The sequence below is a fragment of the Seriola lalandi genome, unplaced genomic scaffold (genome assembly GCF_002814215.2).
Source record: "Seriola lalandi dorsalis isolate HSWRI2012SDOR001 ecotype SW California unplaced genomic scaffold, Sedor1 jcf7180002054931, whole genome shotgun sequence".
NCBI classification, from domain to species: domain Eukaryota; kingdom Metazoa; phylum Chordata; class Actinopteri; order Carangiformes; family Carangidae; genus Seriola; species Seriola lalandi.
Window position 1 is genome coordinate 741,059 of NW_019525483.1, and position 23,342 is coordinate 764,400.

General features: G+C 40.9%; 1 protein-coding gene across 3 annotated transcripts in view; it reads left to right on the forward strand.

Moving 5' to 3' along the window:
- cemip (cell migration inducing hyaluronidase 1) overlaps nucleotides 1–23,342 on the forward strand; it is a 188,607-nt gene that overhangs the window by 160,799 nt on the left and 4,466 nt on the right. For all 3 annotated transcript variants that reach the window (XM_087170154.1, XM_087170153.1, XM_023393249.2), the window contains exons 16-28: nucleotides 1,346–1,474; nucleotides 5,598–5,683; nucleotides 7,624–7,755; nucleotides 9,035–9,070; nucleotides 10,807–10,962; nucleotides 12,914–13,094; nucleotides 13,437–13,652; nucleotides 14,451–14,662; nucleotides 17,840–18,025; nucleotides 20,047–20,251; nucleotides 21,126–21,212; nucleotides 22,150–22,307; nucleotides 22,568–22,668. In XM_087170154.1, coding sequence (XP_087026280.1) covers nucleotides 1,346–1,474; nucleotides 5,598–5,683; nucleotides 7,624–7,755; nucleotides 9,035–9,070; nucleotides 10,807–10,962; nucleotides 12,914–13,094; nucleotides 13,437–13,652; nucleotides 14,451–14,662; nucleotides 17,840–18,025; nucleotides 20,047–20,251; nucleotides 21,126–21,212; nucleotides 22,150–22,307; nucleotides 22,568–22,668 — 1,885 coding nt within the window. The remainder of the gene's footprint in view (nucleotides 1–1,345; nucleotides 1,475–5,597; nucleotides 5,684–7,623; nucleotides 7,756–9,034; nucleotides 9,071–10,806; nucleotides 10,963–12,913; nucleotides 13,095–13,436; nucleotides 13,653–14,450; nucleotides 14,663–17,839; nucleotides 18,026–20,046; nucleotides 20,252–21,125; nucleotides 21,213–22,149; nucleotides 22,308–22,567; nucleotides 22,669–23,342) is intronic.

Below are 23,342 nucleotides of genomic sequence, written 5' to 3' on the forward strand. Positions count from 1 at the left end.
CAACCCTTTTTTTACTCTGAGAGCTACTTTGACAAAATAAAAGTTTCTGAGAGCTCTTCATGTCTGATATTACTGCTCACATTTATTCACATATCATAACTCAACACTCAAACTGATGTCTAAACCAAATGATAACAACAATAATAATAATAAGTTTAGCAGGTCAGACATATGGTGGAGTTAGAGAGGGAGGACAAACAATATGCTTCAGTATAAATAAGGACAGTTAGAAGGAGCAGATGCTGTATAGAGACACCCACACACACACACACACACACACACACACACACATGCGCATAACATAAAAGCAAGTCTATAAAAATGAGTTTTAAGAAGTGATTTAAAAGAAGTTACTGATTCTGCCTCTTGACCCGAGCATTTCAGGCTGCGTACAGGCTCGTATGGGGTTAATAACTCTGTAATGTCAGATCATTTAAAAGGTCATCAAACATCGACATCCAAAAACACCTGAATCAGAAAACATCAGACAACAATCTGAGTCATGATTCAGTCAGAACACAGACATGAAAACAACACTGCAAATAAACCTCCATAAATCTGATCAGAGATCAGAGAAGAAGAAGCTCCTCAGTCAGTGATCAGTGATAGTTGTCACTACATCAATGGTAGATAACAAACAGGAAGTTAAAATAGATCATTCAGTTACTTCATTTTCCAACGTGTAAACAAACGTGGGCTAAAAAAAAACAACAGGGCTCAAGTTGAAACCCACAGTTTAATTCACTGTATCCATGGCAACATGTTTCCTGTTACTTGAGAAAGTTTAGTTTATATCTGTTCTGTTATTAGAAGAGTTGCTATCACTGTATGTTGCCTACTGCAGATCTGATGTAAACAGACCTGACAGTAACTCGTTTGACTGATAACTGACAGATAATTATTAGGTGTTGAAGAGTGTGTGTGTGTGTGTGTGTGTGTGTGGGGGGGGGGGGTGATTTAGTTCATTTGGAGCAGATTTACTGAGTGAAGTTGTGTTGTTTAAAGTTTGTACTAGGCATCCATGGTTTATACAGACTGTATTGTCTGAGCCTTTGGGTGAGCTGCTCTAAAACAGGAGGTGAGCTGCTGGGAGCTCACGAGCCACCTGTAGGAGACCGCTGCTACAAGTAGATGGGTGCCTAAACTTTTGCACATGGCACAATTACAGTTGATTTTTTTCAGGTTTTTTTCAGTTCATGAAATAAGAGTTCATTAACATTTGAACAAAGGCTCACTTTAATGTCTGCTTGCTGCAGTGGTTATTTACTTCTTTTCTCTTTAAAAATCAACAAAATAAATAAATGTATGTGTGTGTATGTGTGTGTGTGTGTGTGTGATCTCTCAGGAAACAGGTTTCTGGTTCATCTTCCACCATGTGCCCACTGGCCCCTCAGAGGGTCTGTACTCCCCCGGACACACTGAACACAAACCTATGGGCCAGTTCACCAACAACAGAGCCCACTCCAACTACAGGGTGAGTGTGAGGGTGGATGTGTCAGTGTTCACACTACAATTACATATTAAATACACTGAACCATATTTTACAGCAGTGTTGCACTCAACTAAAGCATTTACAAAAGCATAAAACTCTTCATTTCATAGAACTTTATAAATTCATGACCACCTATGTGACGCACAAAACTAGAAATATACGTACACATTCTTTTAATGAGAATTATAAAGATGAGCATACACATGGTTCAGCTTTATAAATCTCACTCACCGAAAAATTGGGCGCATGTGAATGAGCCTCATTTCCACCCCCACAATTGGCTAAGATGCGATAAGATAAAATAAGATAAGCCTTTATTGATCCCACACTGGGGAAATTAACTTAGTACAGAATAGGAAATGGGGTAGAAGAAAAAAAAACATATAATAACAATAGTATAAGGTAGAAAAATAACACATCAACCATAAATAGGAAGATGTGTACATTATAAGTACTTGAAAGATGAGAAAGAATAACAATTTCACTGATTGTGAAACTGAGGTAAAGACATGCATTAGTTTACTTTAGTAAAAGTAAAAGAATTAACATTCTGTTAATAAATTGTGCACGCATGGTTTTTGTGTGTACGCATCTTTTATGCATCTGGCCCGAAGGTTGGTTGTTAAAAGATTAGAACTTTAGCTCTTTGAATGCGACATATTGTTTGTGTTGCTGAGATTTTACTCACTTGTTTCTATTCTCAGATCATGTTCTGATTTCTCCACAAGTTTTACCAAGAACTAACTGGAAAATGACATTAATCTTTCCCAACACTGAACATGTTCCATTAAATTTCTCACACAGAGAATGACACTTACTGAAGTGATCAGTGGCTGCTTCCATTTCAGTACATCACACTGACCTAAAAATGTTGTTACTGGTTTATTCATGTTGTTTTTCCAAAGTGTCACCAGGGATTAAAATCAGCAGCAAATACAGCATATTAATACATTTCTAACTCATTATTTCCTGTTTTTGTTTTAAAGAAATCTGTAATTTATCATTATTTATTCTTAATACATTTTCTGAATAAAAACACTGCATCGCTAAGAGCTAAGCAAAGAGCACGACTCCACACTGTGACGCCTGCCACATGTGACCTGCCATGCTAAACAGAGAGGAAGAGCAGTAGGTGAATAGTGAGAATAACAAAATCGAGGACAGACAACAAAAACAGAGGAAAGCCGGAGGAGAGGGATGAGATGGAGAGGACGGGAGAGGTTTCAGAGGCGCCTGCGGCATTAAGCCCAGCACAGCTCAAGCAGGGAGAGATTTATGAGGCGTTGGTGGAGAGGAAGTGTTATTGTTATCGCCCTCTTTTCTCTGCCCCCAACGGTGATTTCTTTCTTTCCCATCTCAGTCTTTGCTTCTCTTCTTCGCTTTGAATTTGGATCATCCTAATAGGAGCATAACTCATGTCAGGCTGCCACCCCGGGACGTTAGTGAGAGGAAAGGTCATGTCAGGGCTGCAGGTTGGCAACACAGTGATTGTGTCTTTGTTTTGAAGTGACAGACTGACTGAGTGTGGCTTCCAGCGTTACTGCTCTTATTTTACTGTGATGAAAGTTGCGTCAAATGTTTCCATTTCCACTGGTTGTGGAATTTAAAGCTTTCAGTTAGGTATCCCTGTGTCACTAGACCTTAAAAGTTCTATAAAGCAATGTTTCTGATATTCAAAAGGTTCATGTTGGGGCGGCTGTGGCTCTGGAGGTAGAGCGGGTCGTCCGTTAATCAGAAGTCTGCATGTCAAAGTGTCCTTGGGCAAGATACTGAACTCCTAATTGCCTCTGATGGCTGTTCCAAAGTGGACACCACCTGCTCACCATGAAACACCAGAGAGCCGATGTAAACAGAGCAGCAGGTCAAGAGTTAGCAGACACCAAGCCAGAGCTCAAAGGAGAGAATACTGGACTGATATGGACCATACAGGATGTTACTGTGTTTTTCTGGATGTGAAAGCCGGTGATTGACCCTTTGCTAAGCCATACCCAATTATTACTGTTGTCAAGTGTACAAGTCCCAGACAATAGGATCAGGACAGATCAATTCATTTAGCAAAGTCATCACAAACATCCCTAAATCCATTAACCAGCAGGACAGAGCCACGGTCAGGACCCTCAGATCTGACCCAGGTCTGGTAACACCAGCTTCAGTCCTGAACTAGACCTTTTCTAACTAACTTTTTATAACTTTTCCTAACGTATATGACCCCACATACAAAGTAGTTAGTTAATGATACTAACACGTGGCTTTGGAAGTAATGGTAGGTTGCCACTGTAGGTTACTAATGTAGCCAGGCATGGAAAACTTATAGTGCAGACAGACAAACACTGTATAATCAGTTCCTTTTACTTTCGCTCTTGTGTTTTTGTCTTTGGAGAGGTGAAAAAAAAACACAGCACAATCTGAAGTGTTGTTCTCAATAGAGCTTGTTGTCAGTGTTGGCTGATCTCAGCCTGAAGAACTGTGGTCAAGAATAACTTAAAGCAGCTTTAAACTATCACACACTCACCCTCAGCTCCTTGTATTACATTATTAAACAAATTCCCATTTTTGAGATGACAACTACCCACTTACATTTGAATACTAGAGCCAAACGTCGGCAGGTCAGGGTTAAATAGCAGCTTCATTAAACCAACCATAAACACCGTCAGGGCCACACAGTTATTCAGGATATTCATTAAGACTGATGATATAAACGAGAGCAGCTGCATCTGATTTCATCTGTGTGCACTGCTGCTAATTAAGACCTGATCCCCGGCTGTTCAACATGAGCCTGGAAAGAACCACATAAGAGTAGTGTAAGTCCTCTGCTACCGAGCCCGACGTGTTTCACAACAACACTCACGGTCTTCCTGCACGCAAGCAGGAAATAATGGTTTCAGCTCCACTAAAGCAGAGCAGGTTCAGTGAGAAGCCTGCAGAGCGTTTTCATATTCTTTTCATATTCATTTCAAATACAGACAAGAGTTAGATACAGACCTTCAAACCTCTGGGTGCACACATCTCCCAGGACCTCACATGGGCCCTAAACGTTACTGCTCTGGTGAAAAAAGCACAGAAGCGGCTGTGTTTTCTCAGGACACTGAAAAGAGGCAACGTGTCCCAGCAGCTGCTTCTGTCCCTGTATGGCTGCATCATTGGACGTCTTCTCACCTGTGGCTCGCTGCTGTGGTTTCCCCTCTGGCACAACAAATCACTGGCACTCAGTTATCATCACTAGAGGTTCACAGTACCCGCTCTCTTTGTCAGGCCACAAACATCACAAGAGACTCATCTCACCCAGGTCACCACCTTTTCACCCTGCTGCCCTCTGGGTGCTTAAAAACACGCATTTCCAGATTCCTGACGAGTTTTTATCCATTAGAGGCTAAACTGCTGACAATCAGGCTAATAACAAGTACATAACCAAGCAGTATCCTGTACACGTGCAATAATACCCTGAACCTGAGCAATATTATCTGTGTAATTTACCTATGTGCAATATAACTGAACACATACTTATTCTCCTTTTATAGCTCTGTTTTTATGGCATTTATTGTTTCTTGTATATTATTTATACAAACTGTAATGTGTCCACTTGTCTGTAGTTTATGTTACTGTATGTACCACTGGAGACATTTTTTTTTTTTTTGTACACTTTGCAATGACAATAAAGGCATTGAATACAAGCGTAGGATCGTATCAGCAGCATGGTACCGGACCATTGTCACCATGGTTACAATAATAAACACATGCTTAGGTTATGGAACAGTCATGGACAAAAGTAACTGAGTTAAGTTGACTCATCCATCCAACCCAAACTGGTCCTGATGCACACTTTAGTGATCTTTATACTACATCCCCTGAGCTCGCTTGCCCCCGTCGTAATGCTGCAGCCACCAGGAGTCACCTAACAACAAAACACAAGTGTTATTGCTGCTTGACCTGTAGGGTCGTTTCTTACAGAACAATAGTGTCCTACAAGTCCTTGCTAATGGACAATAACAACTATTATATTGTGTATTAGGAACAATGTTAACAATTAGTCTTTACTATTGCAACTATTTACCATTATTCTTTATTTTTTGTGTTTAACACATAGATGATCTTCTTTCTGTTCCAGGCTGGGATGATCCTTGATAATGGAGTAAAGACCACCAAGGCTAACGACAAGGACAAGAGACCCTTCTTGTCTCTGATTGGAGCCAGGTCAGAATCCTGAGTGGTGTTTGCTATAATATTACAGCAGTAAAAGTACAAAAGTAGAATAAAAGCATTTGACCCGACACACCACTCCCTCTTCAGCATCGTGTCTTTCTCACAAAGCTTTCATACCTCACCTCACCTGAAAACAGGATGCTGTTATTTTCTGCTCAGAGTATATGAATAGCTATCTATTAAAGCTACAACATCAAGATTTTTATCATATAAACCTAATTTATGAAGCCAGCAGCAATTTTTCAACAGCCATTTAGTGTATTTACAGCCTGTAGTTTAACTCCAACAAAACCAAGAAGCTGATTGTTTAGAGCTGAAGTGGAGCATGTGAACAGTTTCAGGTTCCTAGGAATCAAGCTCACAGAGAAGCTGTCATGTTCATCACACATCTCCACTTGTTTCTTAAAGACCCTCTGATGAAAATCCAGTGTTTCACCTTGTTAACATCCATATGATGTTTTTATATAACACAAGACATATGATGAGAGAAATAATCATCAACTCCATGACAGAGTGTTTCCACCTTGAACTGCAGTGAACCAATGACAGTCTCATAAACACAGATTCAGACAGCCAGGGTTTCATACGTCACAAACCTAAGGAACCAATCCTGTCAACTGGTGGGGATGGGGGGCGGGGCTAAATAAACCTCAAGCCTTGTCAGTACAGAGAGAGAGTTAGCATTAGCACAACCACTAACACTGTGTCAGCCACTGCCAGTTACAAGCTAACAAACAACATAAACAAATAAAAGATGCTAACTACGCTAAGTGTTCTGATCCGTCTGCTAGTCTCTGGTTCTGGTCACAACAGACTCCTCCTCTGAGTCTGGGTCTGACTGAGGCTCAAACATGTGGCTGAGTCTCTCTGATGTTTCCTCCTCTAACCATCTTGATGCTCTCTGCTCTTTCACCTGTCCACCTGGAGCAAGCAGGTGGTGGGCGGGGCTAAAGACCTGATCCGCATTTCTCAGTCAGGATGTAAGAGGAGATGAGATTTTCAATGTGTGAAAACTATGTTAAACAAAATAGTAATCGTAGCAGAGGATTTTGAAGAGTTAAAACATTACTTTTAGGAACTTTAAGGAAACTGAAGGAGGAGCAATAGAAAGCACACACTGGAGAAGGCAGGAGATGTCAGGACAGGAAGGTTCTGCAGCAGGTGATTAAAACCACCCAGAACATCATCAGTACCCATCTACGGAGCATGAGTGATATCAATGAGATGAAGTGAGGTGAGGTGAGGTGAGGTGAGGTGAGGTGAGGTGAGGCGAGATGTCTGCACGGAGCCCAAAAAAGACAAAACCCACTCAGCCACAGCCTGTTCATCCTGCTGCTGTCTGACAGGTGATGCTGAAGTATCCTCAGCTGTACCACCAGACTTTTCCAGTTTCTTTCCTCAGACTGAGACTCCTGAAATCATCCTCCAAGAGTTTTATTTTAATTACTCCATGATTTATTCATTCCTTTTGTTTTTTGTGAGCAGCATAAAGCGACCACATCTGTAATTTCGTTACACAATCTTGTGTTGCATAACGATAATTAAATTGAATCTTAAATCTTGAAGCATTAAAAACAAAAAACTGGGCTAGCGAACTGGACTGTAAAGGGCGAGATCAGTTCCCAAAACCATGACAAGTCTCAGGAGGAAAGATTACTGGGGCTGGACCTAAGTCCTGAACCAGACTTAAGTATTACAGTGCTGAGTCACGTATCAGAAACAATTCATGCGCATACAGAACATGATGTGGAGTAGAGGAGCTTGAATTTCATACATTGAATCATATGTTTAGTATAACTGTGTTAGACGACATTGTACTACTCCGTAACCTTGGATACAAAAGCATAACTTAATATCATGAAATGCAAACACTCAAACTTTCTCAACTCTGTGTACGTCTGTGTTGCTGCGGGCGCTGTGGATTTCTTTAGGTATGGCCCCCACCAGGATGCTGACCCCTTCAAACCCAGAGTCCCGGCTCTCATCCACCACTTTGTGGCCTATAAGAACCAGGACCACGGAGCCTGGCTGAGAGGAGGGGATGTGTGGCTGGATGACTGCCAGTGAGTAGTGCTGCAAAACAGGAAATACTTATATCAAGCAAATGAGTGAATATACACTCACTGAGCACTTTCTTAGGAACACCTGTATGCTTGCTTATTCTGCTTATATCAGCCAATCATGTGGCAGCAGTGCAATGAATAGAACCCCTGCAGGTACAGGTCAGGAGCGTCAGTTGCTGTTCAAACATCAGAATGTGGAAAACATGTGATCTCAGTGAATTACTACTTACTCGTGGAGGAAACACCTTGTTGATGAGAGAGGTCAGAGGTCAGAGGAGAATGGACAGACTGGTTGGAGCTGACAGAAAGGCTACAGACACTCAGATAACCACTCAATTACAACTGTGCTGAGCAGAGAAGCTTCAGAGTGAAGATCTGGATTTATGCTGAGGCAGCACAAGGTAGGCTACGAGTCTGAATGCATGGAGCCAACCTGCCTTGTCTCAACAGTCCAGGCTGGTGGTGGTGTGATGGCGTTAATCTTGGAGCATTCTAGGCCCGTGATATCAATCGATCTGTTATAGTCTGCCTCTCTAAAGACTATTTGTACTGACTCTTTATGTTAGGACTTGCATCGGAGAAAGGTGAGGGCGTCCCAAAGCTTGCCTAATGAAGAAACCCTGAATGTGACTCCACACAGAGTTACACTCCGTCTCTGAGTGGGAGCGCATAGGGGCCATATTAGAATTGGGCCCTTGTCTTTGTCCAGTTTCCCTCTGTTGGGATTGCCTGCCGCGCACTAATGTGTTTCACTTTTGTCCAATCATCCCTGCCTCCCCTGTGTTTCTTAGTCTGTGCCTTTTCTTCACTTCATCTGTTTTGTTTCCAACTGTCTCCTGGTGATTCTGTTTTTTGTTTTTGTTTTGCCTGAATTTCGGATTATTTCTTAGTTGTGCTTCACCACCTGTTGTGTTTTCAAAATTGATCACCTTTTTTCCACCATCTTCTAACGGCTCCTTCCAGCAGGATCATGCCCCATGTCTCAAACTGGTGTCATCATCATGAGTTCAGCGAGCTTCAGTGTTCCTAAGAAAGTGCTCAGTGGGTGTAAGTGTTTGTCTGAGTGAAGTTTGTCAACTGAGAGTCTCAGGTACCTGTGGTACCTGTGGTTGGTTTTTTTCTGCACATTTAATGACAGAGATGAAAGTGAGAAATTAATTCCTGTTTAAGTCCTATTTTCATCTTTATTTAATAATAACTTTATCTCATTCAGACGTGTTTGTGTAGGTGTGTGTGTTCTCTGAAGCCTCAGAAATAATATTCTCTTTTTCTGCTTTAGATTTGCTGATAATGGCATTGGCCTCACTCTCGCAAGGTAAGGTCTGGCATTTTAAAATGTGGTTTAATGTGTTTTCTTAATGGAACTACCCCTGACAGACTCCTGACAGACTCTGTATACATGTAGAGTAGATGTGATATGCATGCACAGATGTACAGCGTTCCCCAGCTGTTTAGTTTTACATCCATAAAGTTGGGCAACTCTCAAAACGCATATTTAAAAAAGAATCAGGGGCGCCAGGGGCCAAGCTATCGTGACGCTTTATCTCTAGTCTGGCTCAAGCTCCAATCTAAAGAGCCTGGATTCTACACTCCCACTTTAAAACTTCAAGTTTTCTCTTCTCCGAAACCCAATCTGATGGTTATCAGATTTATTCTCCTCCAGAACCTCTGACATATCACACAGCTGTTTTCACAGGCTGAGTAGTATTAGTGCCACGTTGAGGAAAAAAAGAAATGTGAAATTACAAGTATAAAGTCATAATATAATGAAAATAAAGTTGTAATTTTAGGTCACATGTTGTTTTAGAGGGGGGATATCAGAAGCTTTAAAATGTGAAACATTGAGCATCCTGTGAAGTTCTACTTAAAAAATAAGGAGATACTTCAACTTTTGGCTCATCAGTATCATCATCATCATCGTCATCATCATCATCATCAGGACACTGAAAAGATTGTGAAGAAACTGAGTCTATTCTATTGTCAGAGAGACAAACAGCAGCTGCCAGAAGCAGCAGGCTGACACTGACTGTCCTTTCACCTGTTTGATTGGTTGCTTGTAATATTCCTAAAAATTATGTTTTTTTCTCTCAAAATTTTACATTTTTAATTCTCATATATTTATGACTTTTTTTATATTATGAGTTCTTGTGAAGTTATTTATTCTCATAATATTAAGACTTTATCCTCAAAATTGAAGATTTCTTTTTTTCCTCAATATTGCCCTTATACATTACTTAGAGGAGTACCAGCCTGACAGGTGAAAATGATCTGGTTGTGAAAAAATTGGTGCTAGGTAAAATTTCCTTTTTATTTGTATTCAAACAGGGGAAGACTGGCTCTATAGTTTTCAAAGTTCTTTGTGTATTTCTGCATCACTGAGCATGATATGAATATTAGTAAGTACACAAAGTATGTGGATAACAGACACACACATGCTCGAGGTGCTGTGCTGCACTGACCTGCTTTTATGTAATACAACACAGATGAACATTGTTATACAGAGAGAGACAATGCAGCAGATGTAATGTGTATCCATCTTAGACGAAAACTACTTAACAGTTTAGCTTCATGTAAACTGCAATTAAGTTAAAGAAATTAATCAGTTATTCATTTGTACCAAACTGACCACGGACTTCCTCTTCCTTATGTCTGTATTTTATTTTTTTTTGGCCCCCATAACCTCAGTAATAACTCTCTGTAATAACTCTCTGTTAACTAACGCTGTTTTTTTGTTCTCAATAGTCACCTGTCAGGGTGTGACAATAGAGAAACAAGTTGTTTTTATTTGTGCTTTTGTTCACGTCATTGAAGTGAAGTGTTGGGGATGACAACAGATTATTGACCTGTGGTGGATTCATATTTATTTAAAGCTACATTTACTCAACAAAGAAACACAGTCAGACTTACAAGTAATGTAAATAAAGGGAATTCTCACTATAGCATCAAGAAAACAACTGTAGAGTACTGTACTTCTACATCTACTCTTAGCAATGCTACTATCACTACATTTGGTTCTTCCAGACTCTAACTGTCCCTGTCATGTGTGTGCAGTGGAGGGACGTTTCCAGACGATGACGGCTCTCGCCAGCAGGTGAAGAATTCGCTGTTTGTGGGTGAAAGTGACAATCACGGGATGCCTCTCCCTGACACCCGGATCTGGGGACCCGGGGGTTCTGACCTCACTGGCAGGACCTTGCCACGTGGCATGTAAGTGAAAATTATTGTCTCTTTCAGCTCGTTGGTTTGGTTTTATCAGCTGTGTATGCTGCCACATTAGGGACTAAAAACAAATGATTTGTATGATTTTGTCATTTCAGCTGGTCGCTCAAGCAGCTGAAAGATCAGTTAATGCTGATAAAAAGTGAAAGACATCTACGATACATATAACCATTATTTTTAAAAAAGCATTTAAGGTCCTAAATATGTTGAGTGTGTTTATATGGACACTACTATCACTATTACTGTGGTTATGGTATACTGGTGACCCAGTGAAAAAGCCAAATCTGGTGGTAGTGCAAAGTGGTAAATAGAGCAGAGTCTCATGCACATGTAAACGCTCCCATTTCAACATAGTCAGTGAAATACTGTTTTGTGGAACCTTGATGTCTAGACCTAATGTAACCCAGTTTGAAACTGCAGTAGACCACAGGGGAGAGCAGGGACCAATGAAACACTTTTCAGATAAATGTCATTATGAAAGATAAAGTTACAGACAGAAACTGTTTTGCATTGTAATCAACGCCTCATATGTGTGGGTTATGGATACCAAGTGTTATTTTGCACAAATGTGGAACCACATTTCTAGTTTCCAATGTTTTTACCCATGTAATAAAAAGGGGGCATTTCTGCAAACAGTCCACCAAAAACAGGGACTGCTCCTGGGAAATGGGGACGTCTGGTCACCCTTAATGTAAACTGTGTGTTAAGTGACGATATATGGACGGACAATGGAGAAATGTTTGACCAACTGTGGAGATTCTCTACCATGGGTTAGTTGTTGCCTCTGTAATCTTTTTGAGCTGACGTTAATTGAACCTGAGCACAGCTGCTTTTCTTCTTGAAGGAGCACAGTGAGAACGTCTGACAGCCGCTCTTCATGCCCAGTGCTTCAAACTCCAAAGATAGATTTTGGGTGGAGTGCTAGTTTAATAGAGGCTGGTATGTGTGGGAGACAGACTCGGAATGCTCGGAATCAGCCTCGGCCCACTTGGCAGAGTAAAGAAGGAATGTCTCAACAGTAGAATTATCACAGATTCCTTTATTGTGTGGGGAAAAGAGAAGTCCACATAAAGGGCTTCAGTCTGGATGCTTCATATTGAGCCTGACTTTCTTTGATGCAACTAGATAAAGTCAGGCATGCGATTGCCATCGTGCTCTCACGCTGTGCCGCGCTGAACATTTTATGAAGGCCACTGGATAGAAAAAGATTTTCATCAGCATCCAAGGCAGGGAGTCATGCACACACTGCAGAATGTGAATCATAGTCGTTAGTCCGTCTGTTTTTCCACTGTACCACCACGTCCTGGTGTGTGTCTGACCTTGAACACATCAGACGGTGTTCACATTGTTATACAACACATCTAAAACACTGACTTTTTCAACTGGAATATACTTGCACATGATGTGGTACCTGACATATGGTTATATAATATGAGACGTGTTTTTCAGCTCATTGTTTTGGAGCCAGCAACTTTACTGTTTTTGTTTCAGTCTTTCTTCAGTGGTGTTTTCAACAGTGACAAATCTCTGGAGAAAAAAAAAAAGTTAGCGACAAGCCAATAACTAGTCAGATATTTTTGAAATGGAGGAGACTAAACCAGAGCTAAACCTCAGCAAGCTAAACCTCAACAAGCTAAACCTCAACAAGCTAAACCTCAGGAAGCTAAACCTCAACAAGCTAAACCTCAGCAAGCTAAACCTCAGGAAGCTAAACCTCAACAAGCTAAACCTCAGGAAGCTAAACCTCAACAAGCTAAACTTCAGGAAGCTAAACTTCAAACTTGCAGACACAGAGCAACATTAGCTTTCCGATGGAGACGTGTGTGTCTACCTGATGACTGTAAGCTAATGTTCACGCTCTCTTCTGGTCTCCTGCATTATGTCAATGACAGGTCCCGACAAAGATAGCTGTGCAAACGTGTGTGTGTCTGTGTTTCAGTGATTTTCCTATCCGGGGCATGCAGATCTACGACGGCCCCATCAACGTGCAGAACTGTACATTTCGGAAATACACAGCTCTGGATGGACGTCACACCAGCGCCTTTGGCTTCAGGCTCAACAACTCGTGGCAGAGCTGCCCCAACAACAACGTCACCGACATCACCTTCGACCACGTCCCTGTGAGTCAGTGTGTAGGGCTTAAAACATCTGGACTGATGAATCCAGAGGTTTTGGTGGAACTGATTTTACTTTGAAATCAAATGGGGATAAAAAAAAATCATCACTAACAATCTCACTGTATCCATGTTTTCTGTTTTTCAAGTTTTTATCAAAAATGTGTAAAGAAATTAAAACTCAGATCAAGTTAATCTGATCCTTTTAAAAAAATTTGGATATTTTTATATGGAGATTCTTTAGCCATATTTATATCAAGTATAGAACATTTGGAAACCAGCATATGAGCATAAAACACCCACTGTGAGCTTCAAATGTTTGCCTCTCACTCGATCCCTCTGCTGCAGATCACGTCTCGGGTGTTTTTTGGGGAACCGGGTCCCTGGTTTAATAAGATGCAGATGGACGGGGACAAGACGACCGTCTTCCACGACATTGACGGCTCAGTCAGCGAGTATCCCGGAGCTTTCCTGGTGAAAGAGGACAACTGGCTGCTCCGTCACCCTGACTGCATCGACGTGCCCGACTGGAAAGCTGCTATTTGCAGCGGCCGCTACGCACAGGTGGGTGAACAGGGGTCAAACTCATACACACATTCACACACACACACACACACACACACACACACACACACACACACACACACACCAAACACCCACATTCACAGATCAGCCTTCACAAACACAAATCTACCCTCTGCTACACCCTGTTTAGCGTCAGTTCATCACATGCATTTCCAAATCTCAGAGTTCTGCAGAATCATAAATAACTTGATGTGTTTGTGGGAAATGAGAAATCATTCATACATATCTTAGTTGGCTGAATTGTTCATGGGTGTTGCGCAAATTAGCTGGAGCTGTTGTAGATGGTTAATAGTGCGGATGTCTTGGATAACTCCTGATCAAATATTGAGATTATTTATGACAGCATTTTTTGAAAATGTGTTGTTTGTAATATTCAGTGTGTTCGATGTGTTTTGAGGAAAATGAAAACAGATTGACACTGGAACACAGTCCACACACTGTATTGGGATCAATATCGGTATTGTATCTATTGCTCATGATTTCAGCTCTCTTTTAAAAGTTACATAGTCTCATGTAAAACCAGGTCATGGTTTAATGAGCAGTTCACCAAACCATTAGAGTCACTCACTTTGGGTCAATGAAAAACTTCACAGATGTCAAAAAGGAGAAGATTTTTAATATATGAATGTTAATTAGTTTCATCAGTTGACAGCTGTTTAGTTTTTTTTTGTTTTCATGGTCACGCGCCAGGTTTCTGTCTCAGTCTGAATGACTACATGGATGAAATAACGGGTAAACCTGAGCCCACGGCATCTAACTCTCTTCTGTTCTCTTCAGATCTACGTCCAGACTCGTAACCCTGCCAACCTGAACATGGACATAGTGAGGGATGAGTACCCTGATCGGCCTCTGACACTAGAGGGCGCCCTTGGGAAGAGGAAACACTACCAGCAGTTCCAACCTGTGATCACACTTGCTAAAGGTTACACCATCCACTGGGACCAGGTGGCGCCTGCTGAGGTCACCATCTGGCTCATCAACTTCAACAAGTCAGTGGACACATGAGCCCGACCTGTAACAGCACACACACACACACACACACACACACACACACACTCATGACAAACAACCACCTTCACTCAGAGACTGTTAACAGCAGGTCGCACGCATGAATTATCAGTGTGATGTAAATGTGCCAGATTCAAGTGTCTTCACTCTGTGTCTCTTTCAGTGCTGCAGGTTCACGTTGTGTGTTTTAATCCTGCTGTACACCGATCACAGGCTGTAAAACACCTAGACAGAACCATGGTAACGACAGCAAGACTGATGGGCGAGGAAGTAACTACTGTACTTTTACATATAGAGCGAACCATCAAATGACAACTGTCCACTACGCTCTGTTTCTCTCGCAACACACACGTTCGACAGAAGTCAATGATAATGGAGAAGTACACTTAGTGTAGTCAATTTTTCTTTATTTGTTTTGAGGGCTGAGTGGGACCAAGTGTGAAAACGCCCTAAGATGACTGAATTTGGATCGTTTAAAAAGGATTATATATGAAAACACTTTAAACAGCACAAACAAATAAATACTTGAAGTGCACAAACTCACACAGATGCAATTAAGAGAAAAAAATCACACACTGCATGTAAACTTAAACACACAGTCTAACTTCTGCCTCTATGGGTCTCTCAATCAAAACAATAACAAAAGATAGCATTGGGTGACATCATGAACTAGCCTAGCATTATGGGAGTTGTTGTCTTTACCACCATTACCGTAGGCTCCTCCCGGTTTGGATTCCTTCAGTGTGAGTGGTTCAGGAAATCAAACAGACCTGGGGAATCTAACTGGTGAATGAAGCAGTTTGACATTTAAAGTCAGTGTTTGAGCGACGCTGTACGGAGGACAGAGACTCAGGGAAGAGCTGGAGCTGAGATTGATGCTAACCTTTGTTCTGATTGTTTCTCTGAAAACTTATGAAGCAGACGTTCAGCAGGTTTTTACCTAGCAGCTGAATTATCCACAGAGGTGTCCTCCTCTCCATAACAAACACACCAGGGGATTAAAACCAGTAGAAACACCCAGAAAGCAGTTTACCTTTAAAAAGCAGAGATTCAGCGACGCTCTTCAGTGACACAGGACAGGACGTCTCCAGCAGCTGGGAGCTGAGCTGTCTAACATTTCCTCAGCTTGTTTCTCTGATAACTTCAGATCCAGACGTCCGACGACTAAAATCCTTCATCTGGTTCAAATATAGAGCTGAAAACCACCAAGGTGTCAAAAGTGTATGTGGCTTAAAACTAGATAAAAGTCAATGTTGAGCTTCTGTCAGACAAACAGGTGACCAAAAGAAACGTTACAATGATTAAAATCACAAATTTCTCTGGTTTGAGAATTGATGGAAACATTTGAGATACTGTAAGAACACAACTCAACAACATATAGAACACAGGTCTAGACATTTTAATGTGGAAAAGTTATGAATTATAGCTTGGGGGGGGGGTCTCAGAGTCTGACTGGCACTTTGTTTGAAGTATACTGATGACTTCATCCATGAAATGGTTGAATTGTTGTCAAGTTATAGAGAGAATATAGACAGAGGGAACACATATACAGTGAAACATGCGATAGTGGTGACATGGGGAGTTAGCTGACAGGATTAATTTTGTTTTTCAAAACTAACCCCTCCTTAAAGGCTGTCAGTAAACGGCAGGGCGGTGAAGTAATGTGACGGAGGCTGTCGGCTCGCTCCTCTCACTCTGTTATTCATGAGGACTCACCACAGAAATGGGGAGAGCCTCGCTCCGTGGTCCTCCCCTCAAAGAGTGTTTACAGAGCGGCCTGCAGCCATTTAAAATGCATGAAGGCTGGTTGTCATTTGAAGCATGTCAGCTATTCCCCATGGCCTGAGTCCTCCCTCCCAATTTCCATTGATGGTGCAAACACCAACAGCCCCATCTACAGTTCATGGAGGGAAACAAGTGAGACTGATTCTCTGCAGGAGGAGCTGAAATACGACTTGCTTGTTTTTGTCAGCTGTTGTTTGTTTCTTCGGGTTCATTAACTGATCATAGTTTAGTCAGTCGCTCTTTGATCAGTGTGATGTAAAATAAAGCTACCTCTTGCTGATTCTGAAGGTTTGATAAAGGATCTTGTAACTTAACTAAATGGATCATAATCTTTTAAATGTGCTGTCCTGTTGAAGAAATGTTGACATTGGTGGAGTTTATACAGAGGCTCTGACTTCCATTCATTTTGAATATTTGGTTTTTCTTAATTCATTGATTCATTTGGAAAAACCTAATCTTTCAGTCAGTGCTGCAGCGAGCAGCTTCTGTGGGACTAAAGAGGAAATCCATGGACTGGATTATTAAACTGTGAATTCAGTATATAGCAATCATTAAACCATTAAGTTTAAAGTGATATATTTTTGGAGTGAAGTGTTTAATAATAGATCTTGTGTGCTCCACAACAGACAGGTAATTTAATATCAGTATCAGCGTGGCCAGTTTCAGTCTGTTCTGTAAATTATTCCACCCTAATGGGGGAAGGGAAATGATATCTGAAGGCTGTCCTACCAAGATTAGTATTTACTGCTGGAACATATAACGTCAGCCAGTCCTGAGAACATGTACTAAAAGTAGAATGTCTTGGGCACAGGACTGATGAATAGATAGGACTGTTGATCTCACCCGATAGAGAAGGGAGGGCCCAAGACACAGTGACGAGTGCTGTGTGGATTGTTGGTGATAAATCGGAGAGCTGAGTGATAGGCAGCATCCAGATGTTTAATGTTGGACATATGAAGTTAAAGCACAAGCTTTTATTCACTTGTTTTCTTGTCTGAATTTCAAACACTTAATCTCCTGTTTACTGCAAATAACAAGGTTAAGTCTATGATTACTTTACAATAATTATAGCAGCAATTAATCTTTGTTTGCACTGGATCAAATCATTGTCGTCATCATCTTGTTGTGTGCAGCTAACAGTAAAACATCTTGTAAGTCCTTACACTGGAGAGGCTAAAACCAGAGAGTGTTTTCCATTGTTTTTTTATAAATGAATAAAATTCACTGTTGTTACTTCTAAATCAGTTAATCAAGCAATTTGTTCAGCTCTATCCACAGTTTATATTCAACTGATTAAATAATCCTGTGAGAACAGGGTCTGCTGCGAGATGAAGTCAGTATTTTACTTTTCCTTTTTCTGTTTATTGTGTCAGAAATGACTGGATCAACGTGGGCCTCTGTTACCCACAAGGCACCACCTTCACCATCATCTCCGACATCCACAACCGCCTGACCAAACAGACCCGCAAGACCGGCGTCTTCATGAGGACGACGCAGAGGGAGAAGATCAACCACTCCCACCAGACCAGAGGATACTACTACTGGGAGGAAGACACCGGGTCAGACACAGTGACACTATCAATAATACCCACACCTGATCCAATACCAATGCATTAAAAACATTGTATAGGTTTATCAGCTGTTTACAACTAAACCTATATGGATTTGATATGATTTGTAAAATATGAGCGAATACATGAGTAAAGATTCACTTTTTTATCTAATGTGACTGTTGCTCATTAAATAAATGAATAAATCTAGGAATAAATAACAGCTCCTACACTAGTTGTCCTAACACTAGTGCCACCCCCTGATATTAATGCCTATTGTACACGTTGCCTTGTTCCTGCTGGGACTTTCCAGTGTAACATGTTTCCAAATTGTTAATGTTTTTCTAATGGCTAACGTTACGCTATTTCCCATAAGTCAGTTAGAAAAGTAGCTGTTAGAGGCACAACTTCCTGTGTAAACTACTGTTTTAGAGCAGCAAAGAAAAATTGATTCCTGGGTGTGAAACTGTAAAGTTTATTAATAAGTAACGTGGTATTGGAACAGTGCATGGACACGCACTTGTCGATACTTGATCCGGTATTTTTGGCAGTATCAGAGACATTTCTGATACTAGTATCAGTACCAGAGCAACTCCAACATTCAGCTTAAAGAGCCTCTATTGGCTTCTTATTTTCTGGTCCCCACACATCAACCTAAGCTTTGGTAAACCAACTCCAACTCATCACAGTAATAGCTGAGATCTGGGCTGTGGTTGAAAAGTCAAAATAATCTCTTGAACCACCTCTCCTTGACCTTGATGGAAAACGTCATGAGGTCAAGGAAAGATGTGAGGGAGAATTCATAAGGATTGAGGAAAAGACAAACACGGTGCAGAGAAAATCCAACTGCACTTACACTAAGCTTCTTATTTTTTTAAACCAACTTTATTTATAACACATGAACGATAAATCCTCCTTTCCTAACCACAGAAACCAAGCAAACAGGATTGAACAGTTGAAATAAGATGAAAGAAATAAACAAATAGAGAAAGTTGAGTCGGTAAAATAATAATTAAATGAAAATAAGTGTGTCTGGGCCAGAGTGAATTATATTCAGACATCAGTATGTAGATTATAGAATATATAGAGAGTTTTGTGGTAGTAGTAAAAAATTATTTTTAGTGCAGTGAGCAGAAGATTTATAGATTGTTATGATGATGATAAAGATGATATGTTTGTTCTTCATGATGACTCCTGACTGGATTTAAAGAGAATAAATCATATTTATGGATTTGGGCTTCAGTCAATCAGACAAGGGTTTCCATCGGTTCTGGATCGAGTCTCAAACATAAAACTCTGTTGTTTCTACATTTACGTGGCTCTGCCAAGGTGAAACTACAATGATGCATCACTTTAAATGTTCCTGCAGCAAGGAATTGTTTTCTCCTTTCCTTTTGTAAAGGAAGGAGATGAGATAGGAAGCATTGAACCTCCTTTCCTTATTATTTAGAGAAGTGGAGCAGCTCTGATCATGATGCTGCTCAGATACTTCAGGTTACTTCACTCAGTTTGAACCGTGCTAAGAAAAAAACTATTTTCGACTGCAGCCCTGGTCTCCAACAGGTTCAGAGACATGAGAGGTCAGATGGTCAGTTTAACATGGTAATTCTAAAGGACTTCATGTGGAGGTGAAACTGTGACTGAGCAAACTTAGAAAGCTGTCATCCCTCACTGCACAGGAAAACAGTGCAGACACAACTACAATAGGTCCAACAGGTTGAAGTAGGTAGGCAGCAGGAAGCGGGTCAGGAAACTGTGATATTGACAACAGAGCAGTACGGATAATAACTTTACTGGAGGTTTGATTTAATGACTACATGTCCTATGTGTCCTCAGTGCAGTAAAAGATAAAGATACATCTGTGAACAAAACTCCCCATGCACAGCCAGTATGAGCGGGCAGGTGCTGGTTGGTCGCAGGAACAACTGAAGTATCAAATAAATCTGTACATCACAGTGTATTTCTTCCCTGTGGTTGCAAACCACCAAAGGAAATGTCTGATGTCTGAAGCTTTGCTGTGTGGGTTGCAGCCTGCTCTTCCTGAAGGTGAAGGCCCACAACGACAGGGAGCAGTTCGCCTTCTGCTCTGTCAAAGGTTGTGAGAGGGTGAAGATCACAGCCATCATCCCCAAAGGTAGTCCCCCCAGCAACTGCATGGCCCAGGCCTACCCCCGACACGCCGAGCTGCCCGTCGTGGATGTACCCATGCCCAGGAAGACACCTAATGCCAGGCTGGTGAGAAGAAGTGGTTGTGTTTGTGTGTGTGTCCTCATTCATTCATTCATTCATTCATTCAAGAGACTTTAATTAAAAACTAGATGTTACTAAACAGGTCTGAACACTTTTTGCTGTTGTAGTATGATGTTACTGCTGTTAAATTTCACTCAGCAGAATATATAAATAATAATTAATAATATTATAGGTGATCATTAAAAGTCCATTTGTCAGTGAAGAGGGAAGGATTTCAGACTCAGCAGATATGACACCGATGCCATTAATATTATTAATTAATGATTAATGATGCTCTGCTCCATTTACAGTAAGATACAGTATGTTTCAGTAGGTAAATGTCATTAGTTTCACCTGAGCGTTTCTGTGTCTGATGTCTGATGCGAGGTATTTTTTTAACCAGCTTCATTCAAGTTTCAAAAAAAATCTGAGCAATACATAAAGCAAAATAAATTAAATAAAAACACACAAACTCAAAGTATTCAATAAACCAGTCAGTTAACAAGATATAAATATACAAATTTGAATCATTTGATTCCCGTCCACAATGTTTCCCAAGGTGAAAAACGTAGGTAGCACACATCACTATGGCTTTCTGCTTATGTGGCCATACTGCACAGCTGTCATGTGACACATGCATCTGAATTAATCAATACATTTTTCAAATATTTTCATACTTAATAAATGTATAAATAAATAAATTTAACACACTCTTCAGACTGTTTTTAAGAAACATATTCCAGTGTAATTGAAGAGCTGTTTGCTGTATGGTTATGTGACACATCCTGTATGAATGTCTGTCTTATTCAGCTGTGGTTATCTCACATCATCTGTGTAGCTCTGTGATGTCAGCTCTGTTCCTCTGCTTGTCTCTCCTCAGCACTCACCGGAACATTTCTTGGAGGTCAAGCTGGAATCCTACAACACCCGCTTCTTCCACATCAAGGAGGACTTTGCCTTCATTGAGGTATCCGTTGTCTCGTACAGACAGTGTAGAAGTAGGTGTAGAGGAACTGTCACTTTGCTTGAACAGCTGAGACTCAGACCACTAGTTTTTTCTGTGGCTTCATGCATAGATTACTACAGCTCATTAAACACTTATTGAATACTAGTGATAAAAGATAAAAGTAAAAGCTCTTCACTTTTACTCCCACTCACAAATTGAACAGGGCCTGGTTTCACAAAGACAGACTTTGACTCTAGCTTAGATATAACAAACAGTCGGACACAAAGGTGTCTAATGTTTTAGTCTTAGAATGAGTCAGTCTGTATCTGTGTGTAACAGTCTGACATCAGACTGATCTGTGAGCAACATGAACACTACAGACCAGTCTGACATACCTTTGTGGAACCAGCCCCTTTCCCCCAGGCTAACTCAGTCCTAAGACCAATGTTACCATGGTAACAATCAATGACACTTGCGCTAACCAGTAGCATCCAGCAACAAAAAACAGGAAAACATGGCTCATAATTTGTGGTTTGCTAACATTGTTATAGAGAAAGTAAAGAGAAGAGAAAGAGTTTTTAGACCAAATCACATTTTTCTTTCCCTCTTCATGTTAAACGTCCTTGTAACTGTTGAATTCTTCCTAAAGACAAACATTTTCTGCTGAGGGTAAACGGAGCTGAGGGGTTGGATGTGGTTCCTTGGTCGATCTTTTTTTTTTATTTTGAACAAAAGTCTTAATTTACCCAGAATTCATTGTACCGCAAAAAGATAAAGATAGTGAAGAACTAAACTGCTTTGTGCAAAAGATGAATTTAGACAGATGAAGTTATTATTTTGTCAGACATAATGTGACTGAACCGTGTTGTTTGATGTAAGTACTGCTGAGTCAGTGATATTACTGAAGTGTGCTTTGCTGTCAGAGCTGTGCTGTGATTGGGTGACTCTCTTGTGACAGGTGAATGGTAAGAAGTTGTACCAAGCAGACGACGGGGTGCATCTGACGGTAATTGACGGGCTTGATGGGAAGGTGGTGGAGAGCAAGAGCTTCAAGAACTCCATCCTGCAGGGCATCCCTGCACAGATTGACAACTACGTCAGTGGACTGAGAGACGGGTACGAAGCCGCCCCGCTGTCAAACCTAACTACCTTAAAAACCCTTCAGCTGTTTCCTAGCTCTCTGTTTAAGACTCTTCATGATGGTTTGCCTCCATATTCTGCCAAATCGTTTCCTTTGTTTTTTGAAAGATGCATCGACTGTCTAAACTGTCAGAGTGTTGCTCCAATACAAGGCTGGAGGTGAAAAGAGGCGACACATGCACCTATGATAAGCTGAATGTGAACATTACAATGATGCACTGTCTCTCACTCTCTAGTTCCATCGTCCTCATGACGTCTAAAGGACGCCTGGTCACCAGAGGATCCTGGACTAAAGTCCTGGACAGACTTGGAGCAGACAAAAGCATCAAACTGAAAGGTAACTGACCTAATCTGTGTGATCACAGTGGAGCATTTTAGCAAGAGTTTACCTGGAATCTATCGGACATTTTCAACAAAAATCCAATAGATGGTGCTGTTGTTCCTTTTTTCACAGGTGACTGTGAGAATGTCAAAGTATTGTTTCATTTTTACAGTTTTTTACCAAGTTTCGTGACAGATTCATCAAGAACAATTTTAGACACGTTGAGTCTGTTAAATATATTAGTGTCAGTGATGTTCCATGTACATTATGTACAAACATCTGATTCATGCAACTGCTGAGCTGAATAGTTCTTTCTTGTAAAAATAAGCAATGATCATTAACGCAAAAAACCTCTTATAGCGACATGGAAAAACACATCAGTCATGTCAACAGTTGTAAAAACAGCAAATATGGCTGCCTTCATTACACAAATAGATTAATAGATTAACACACTGAAGAGAAACTAATTATTACACCTTTGCACACTTACACAAGACACACACATGTGGTGGTGTGCAGAAGAGTCTATTTTCCTCAGTTTCACACAACACAGAAGCTTTTCCTGGTGTGACTGCTTTTACTAATTGCTTTAGTACTGTACAGAGATAGAACTGCACTATTTGACAGATTCCCTCGCTCCAGTGGGGAGACCTGTGGTCAAACTACCACCCCTCCCCCACCCCCACCCC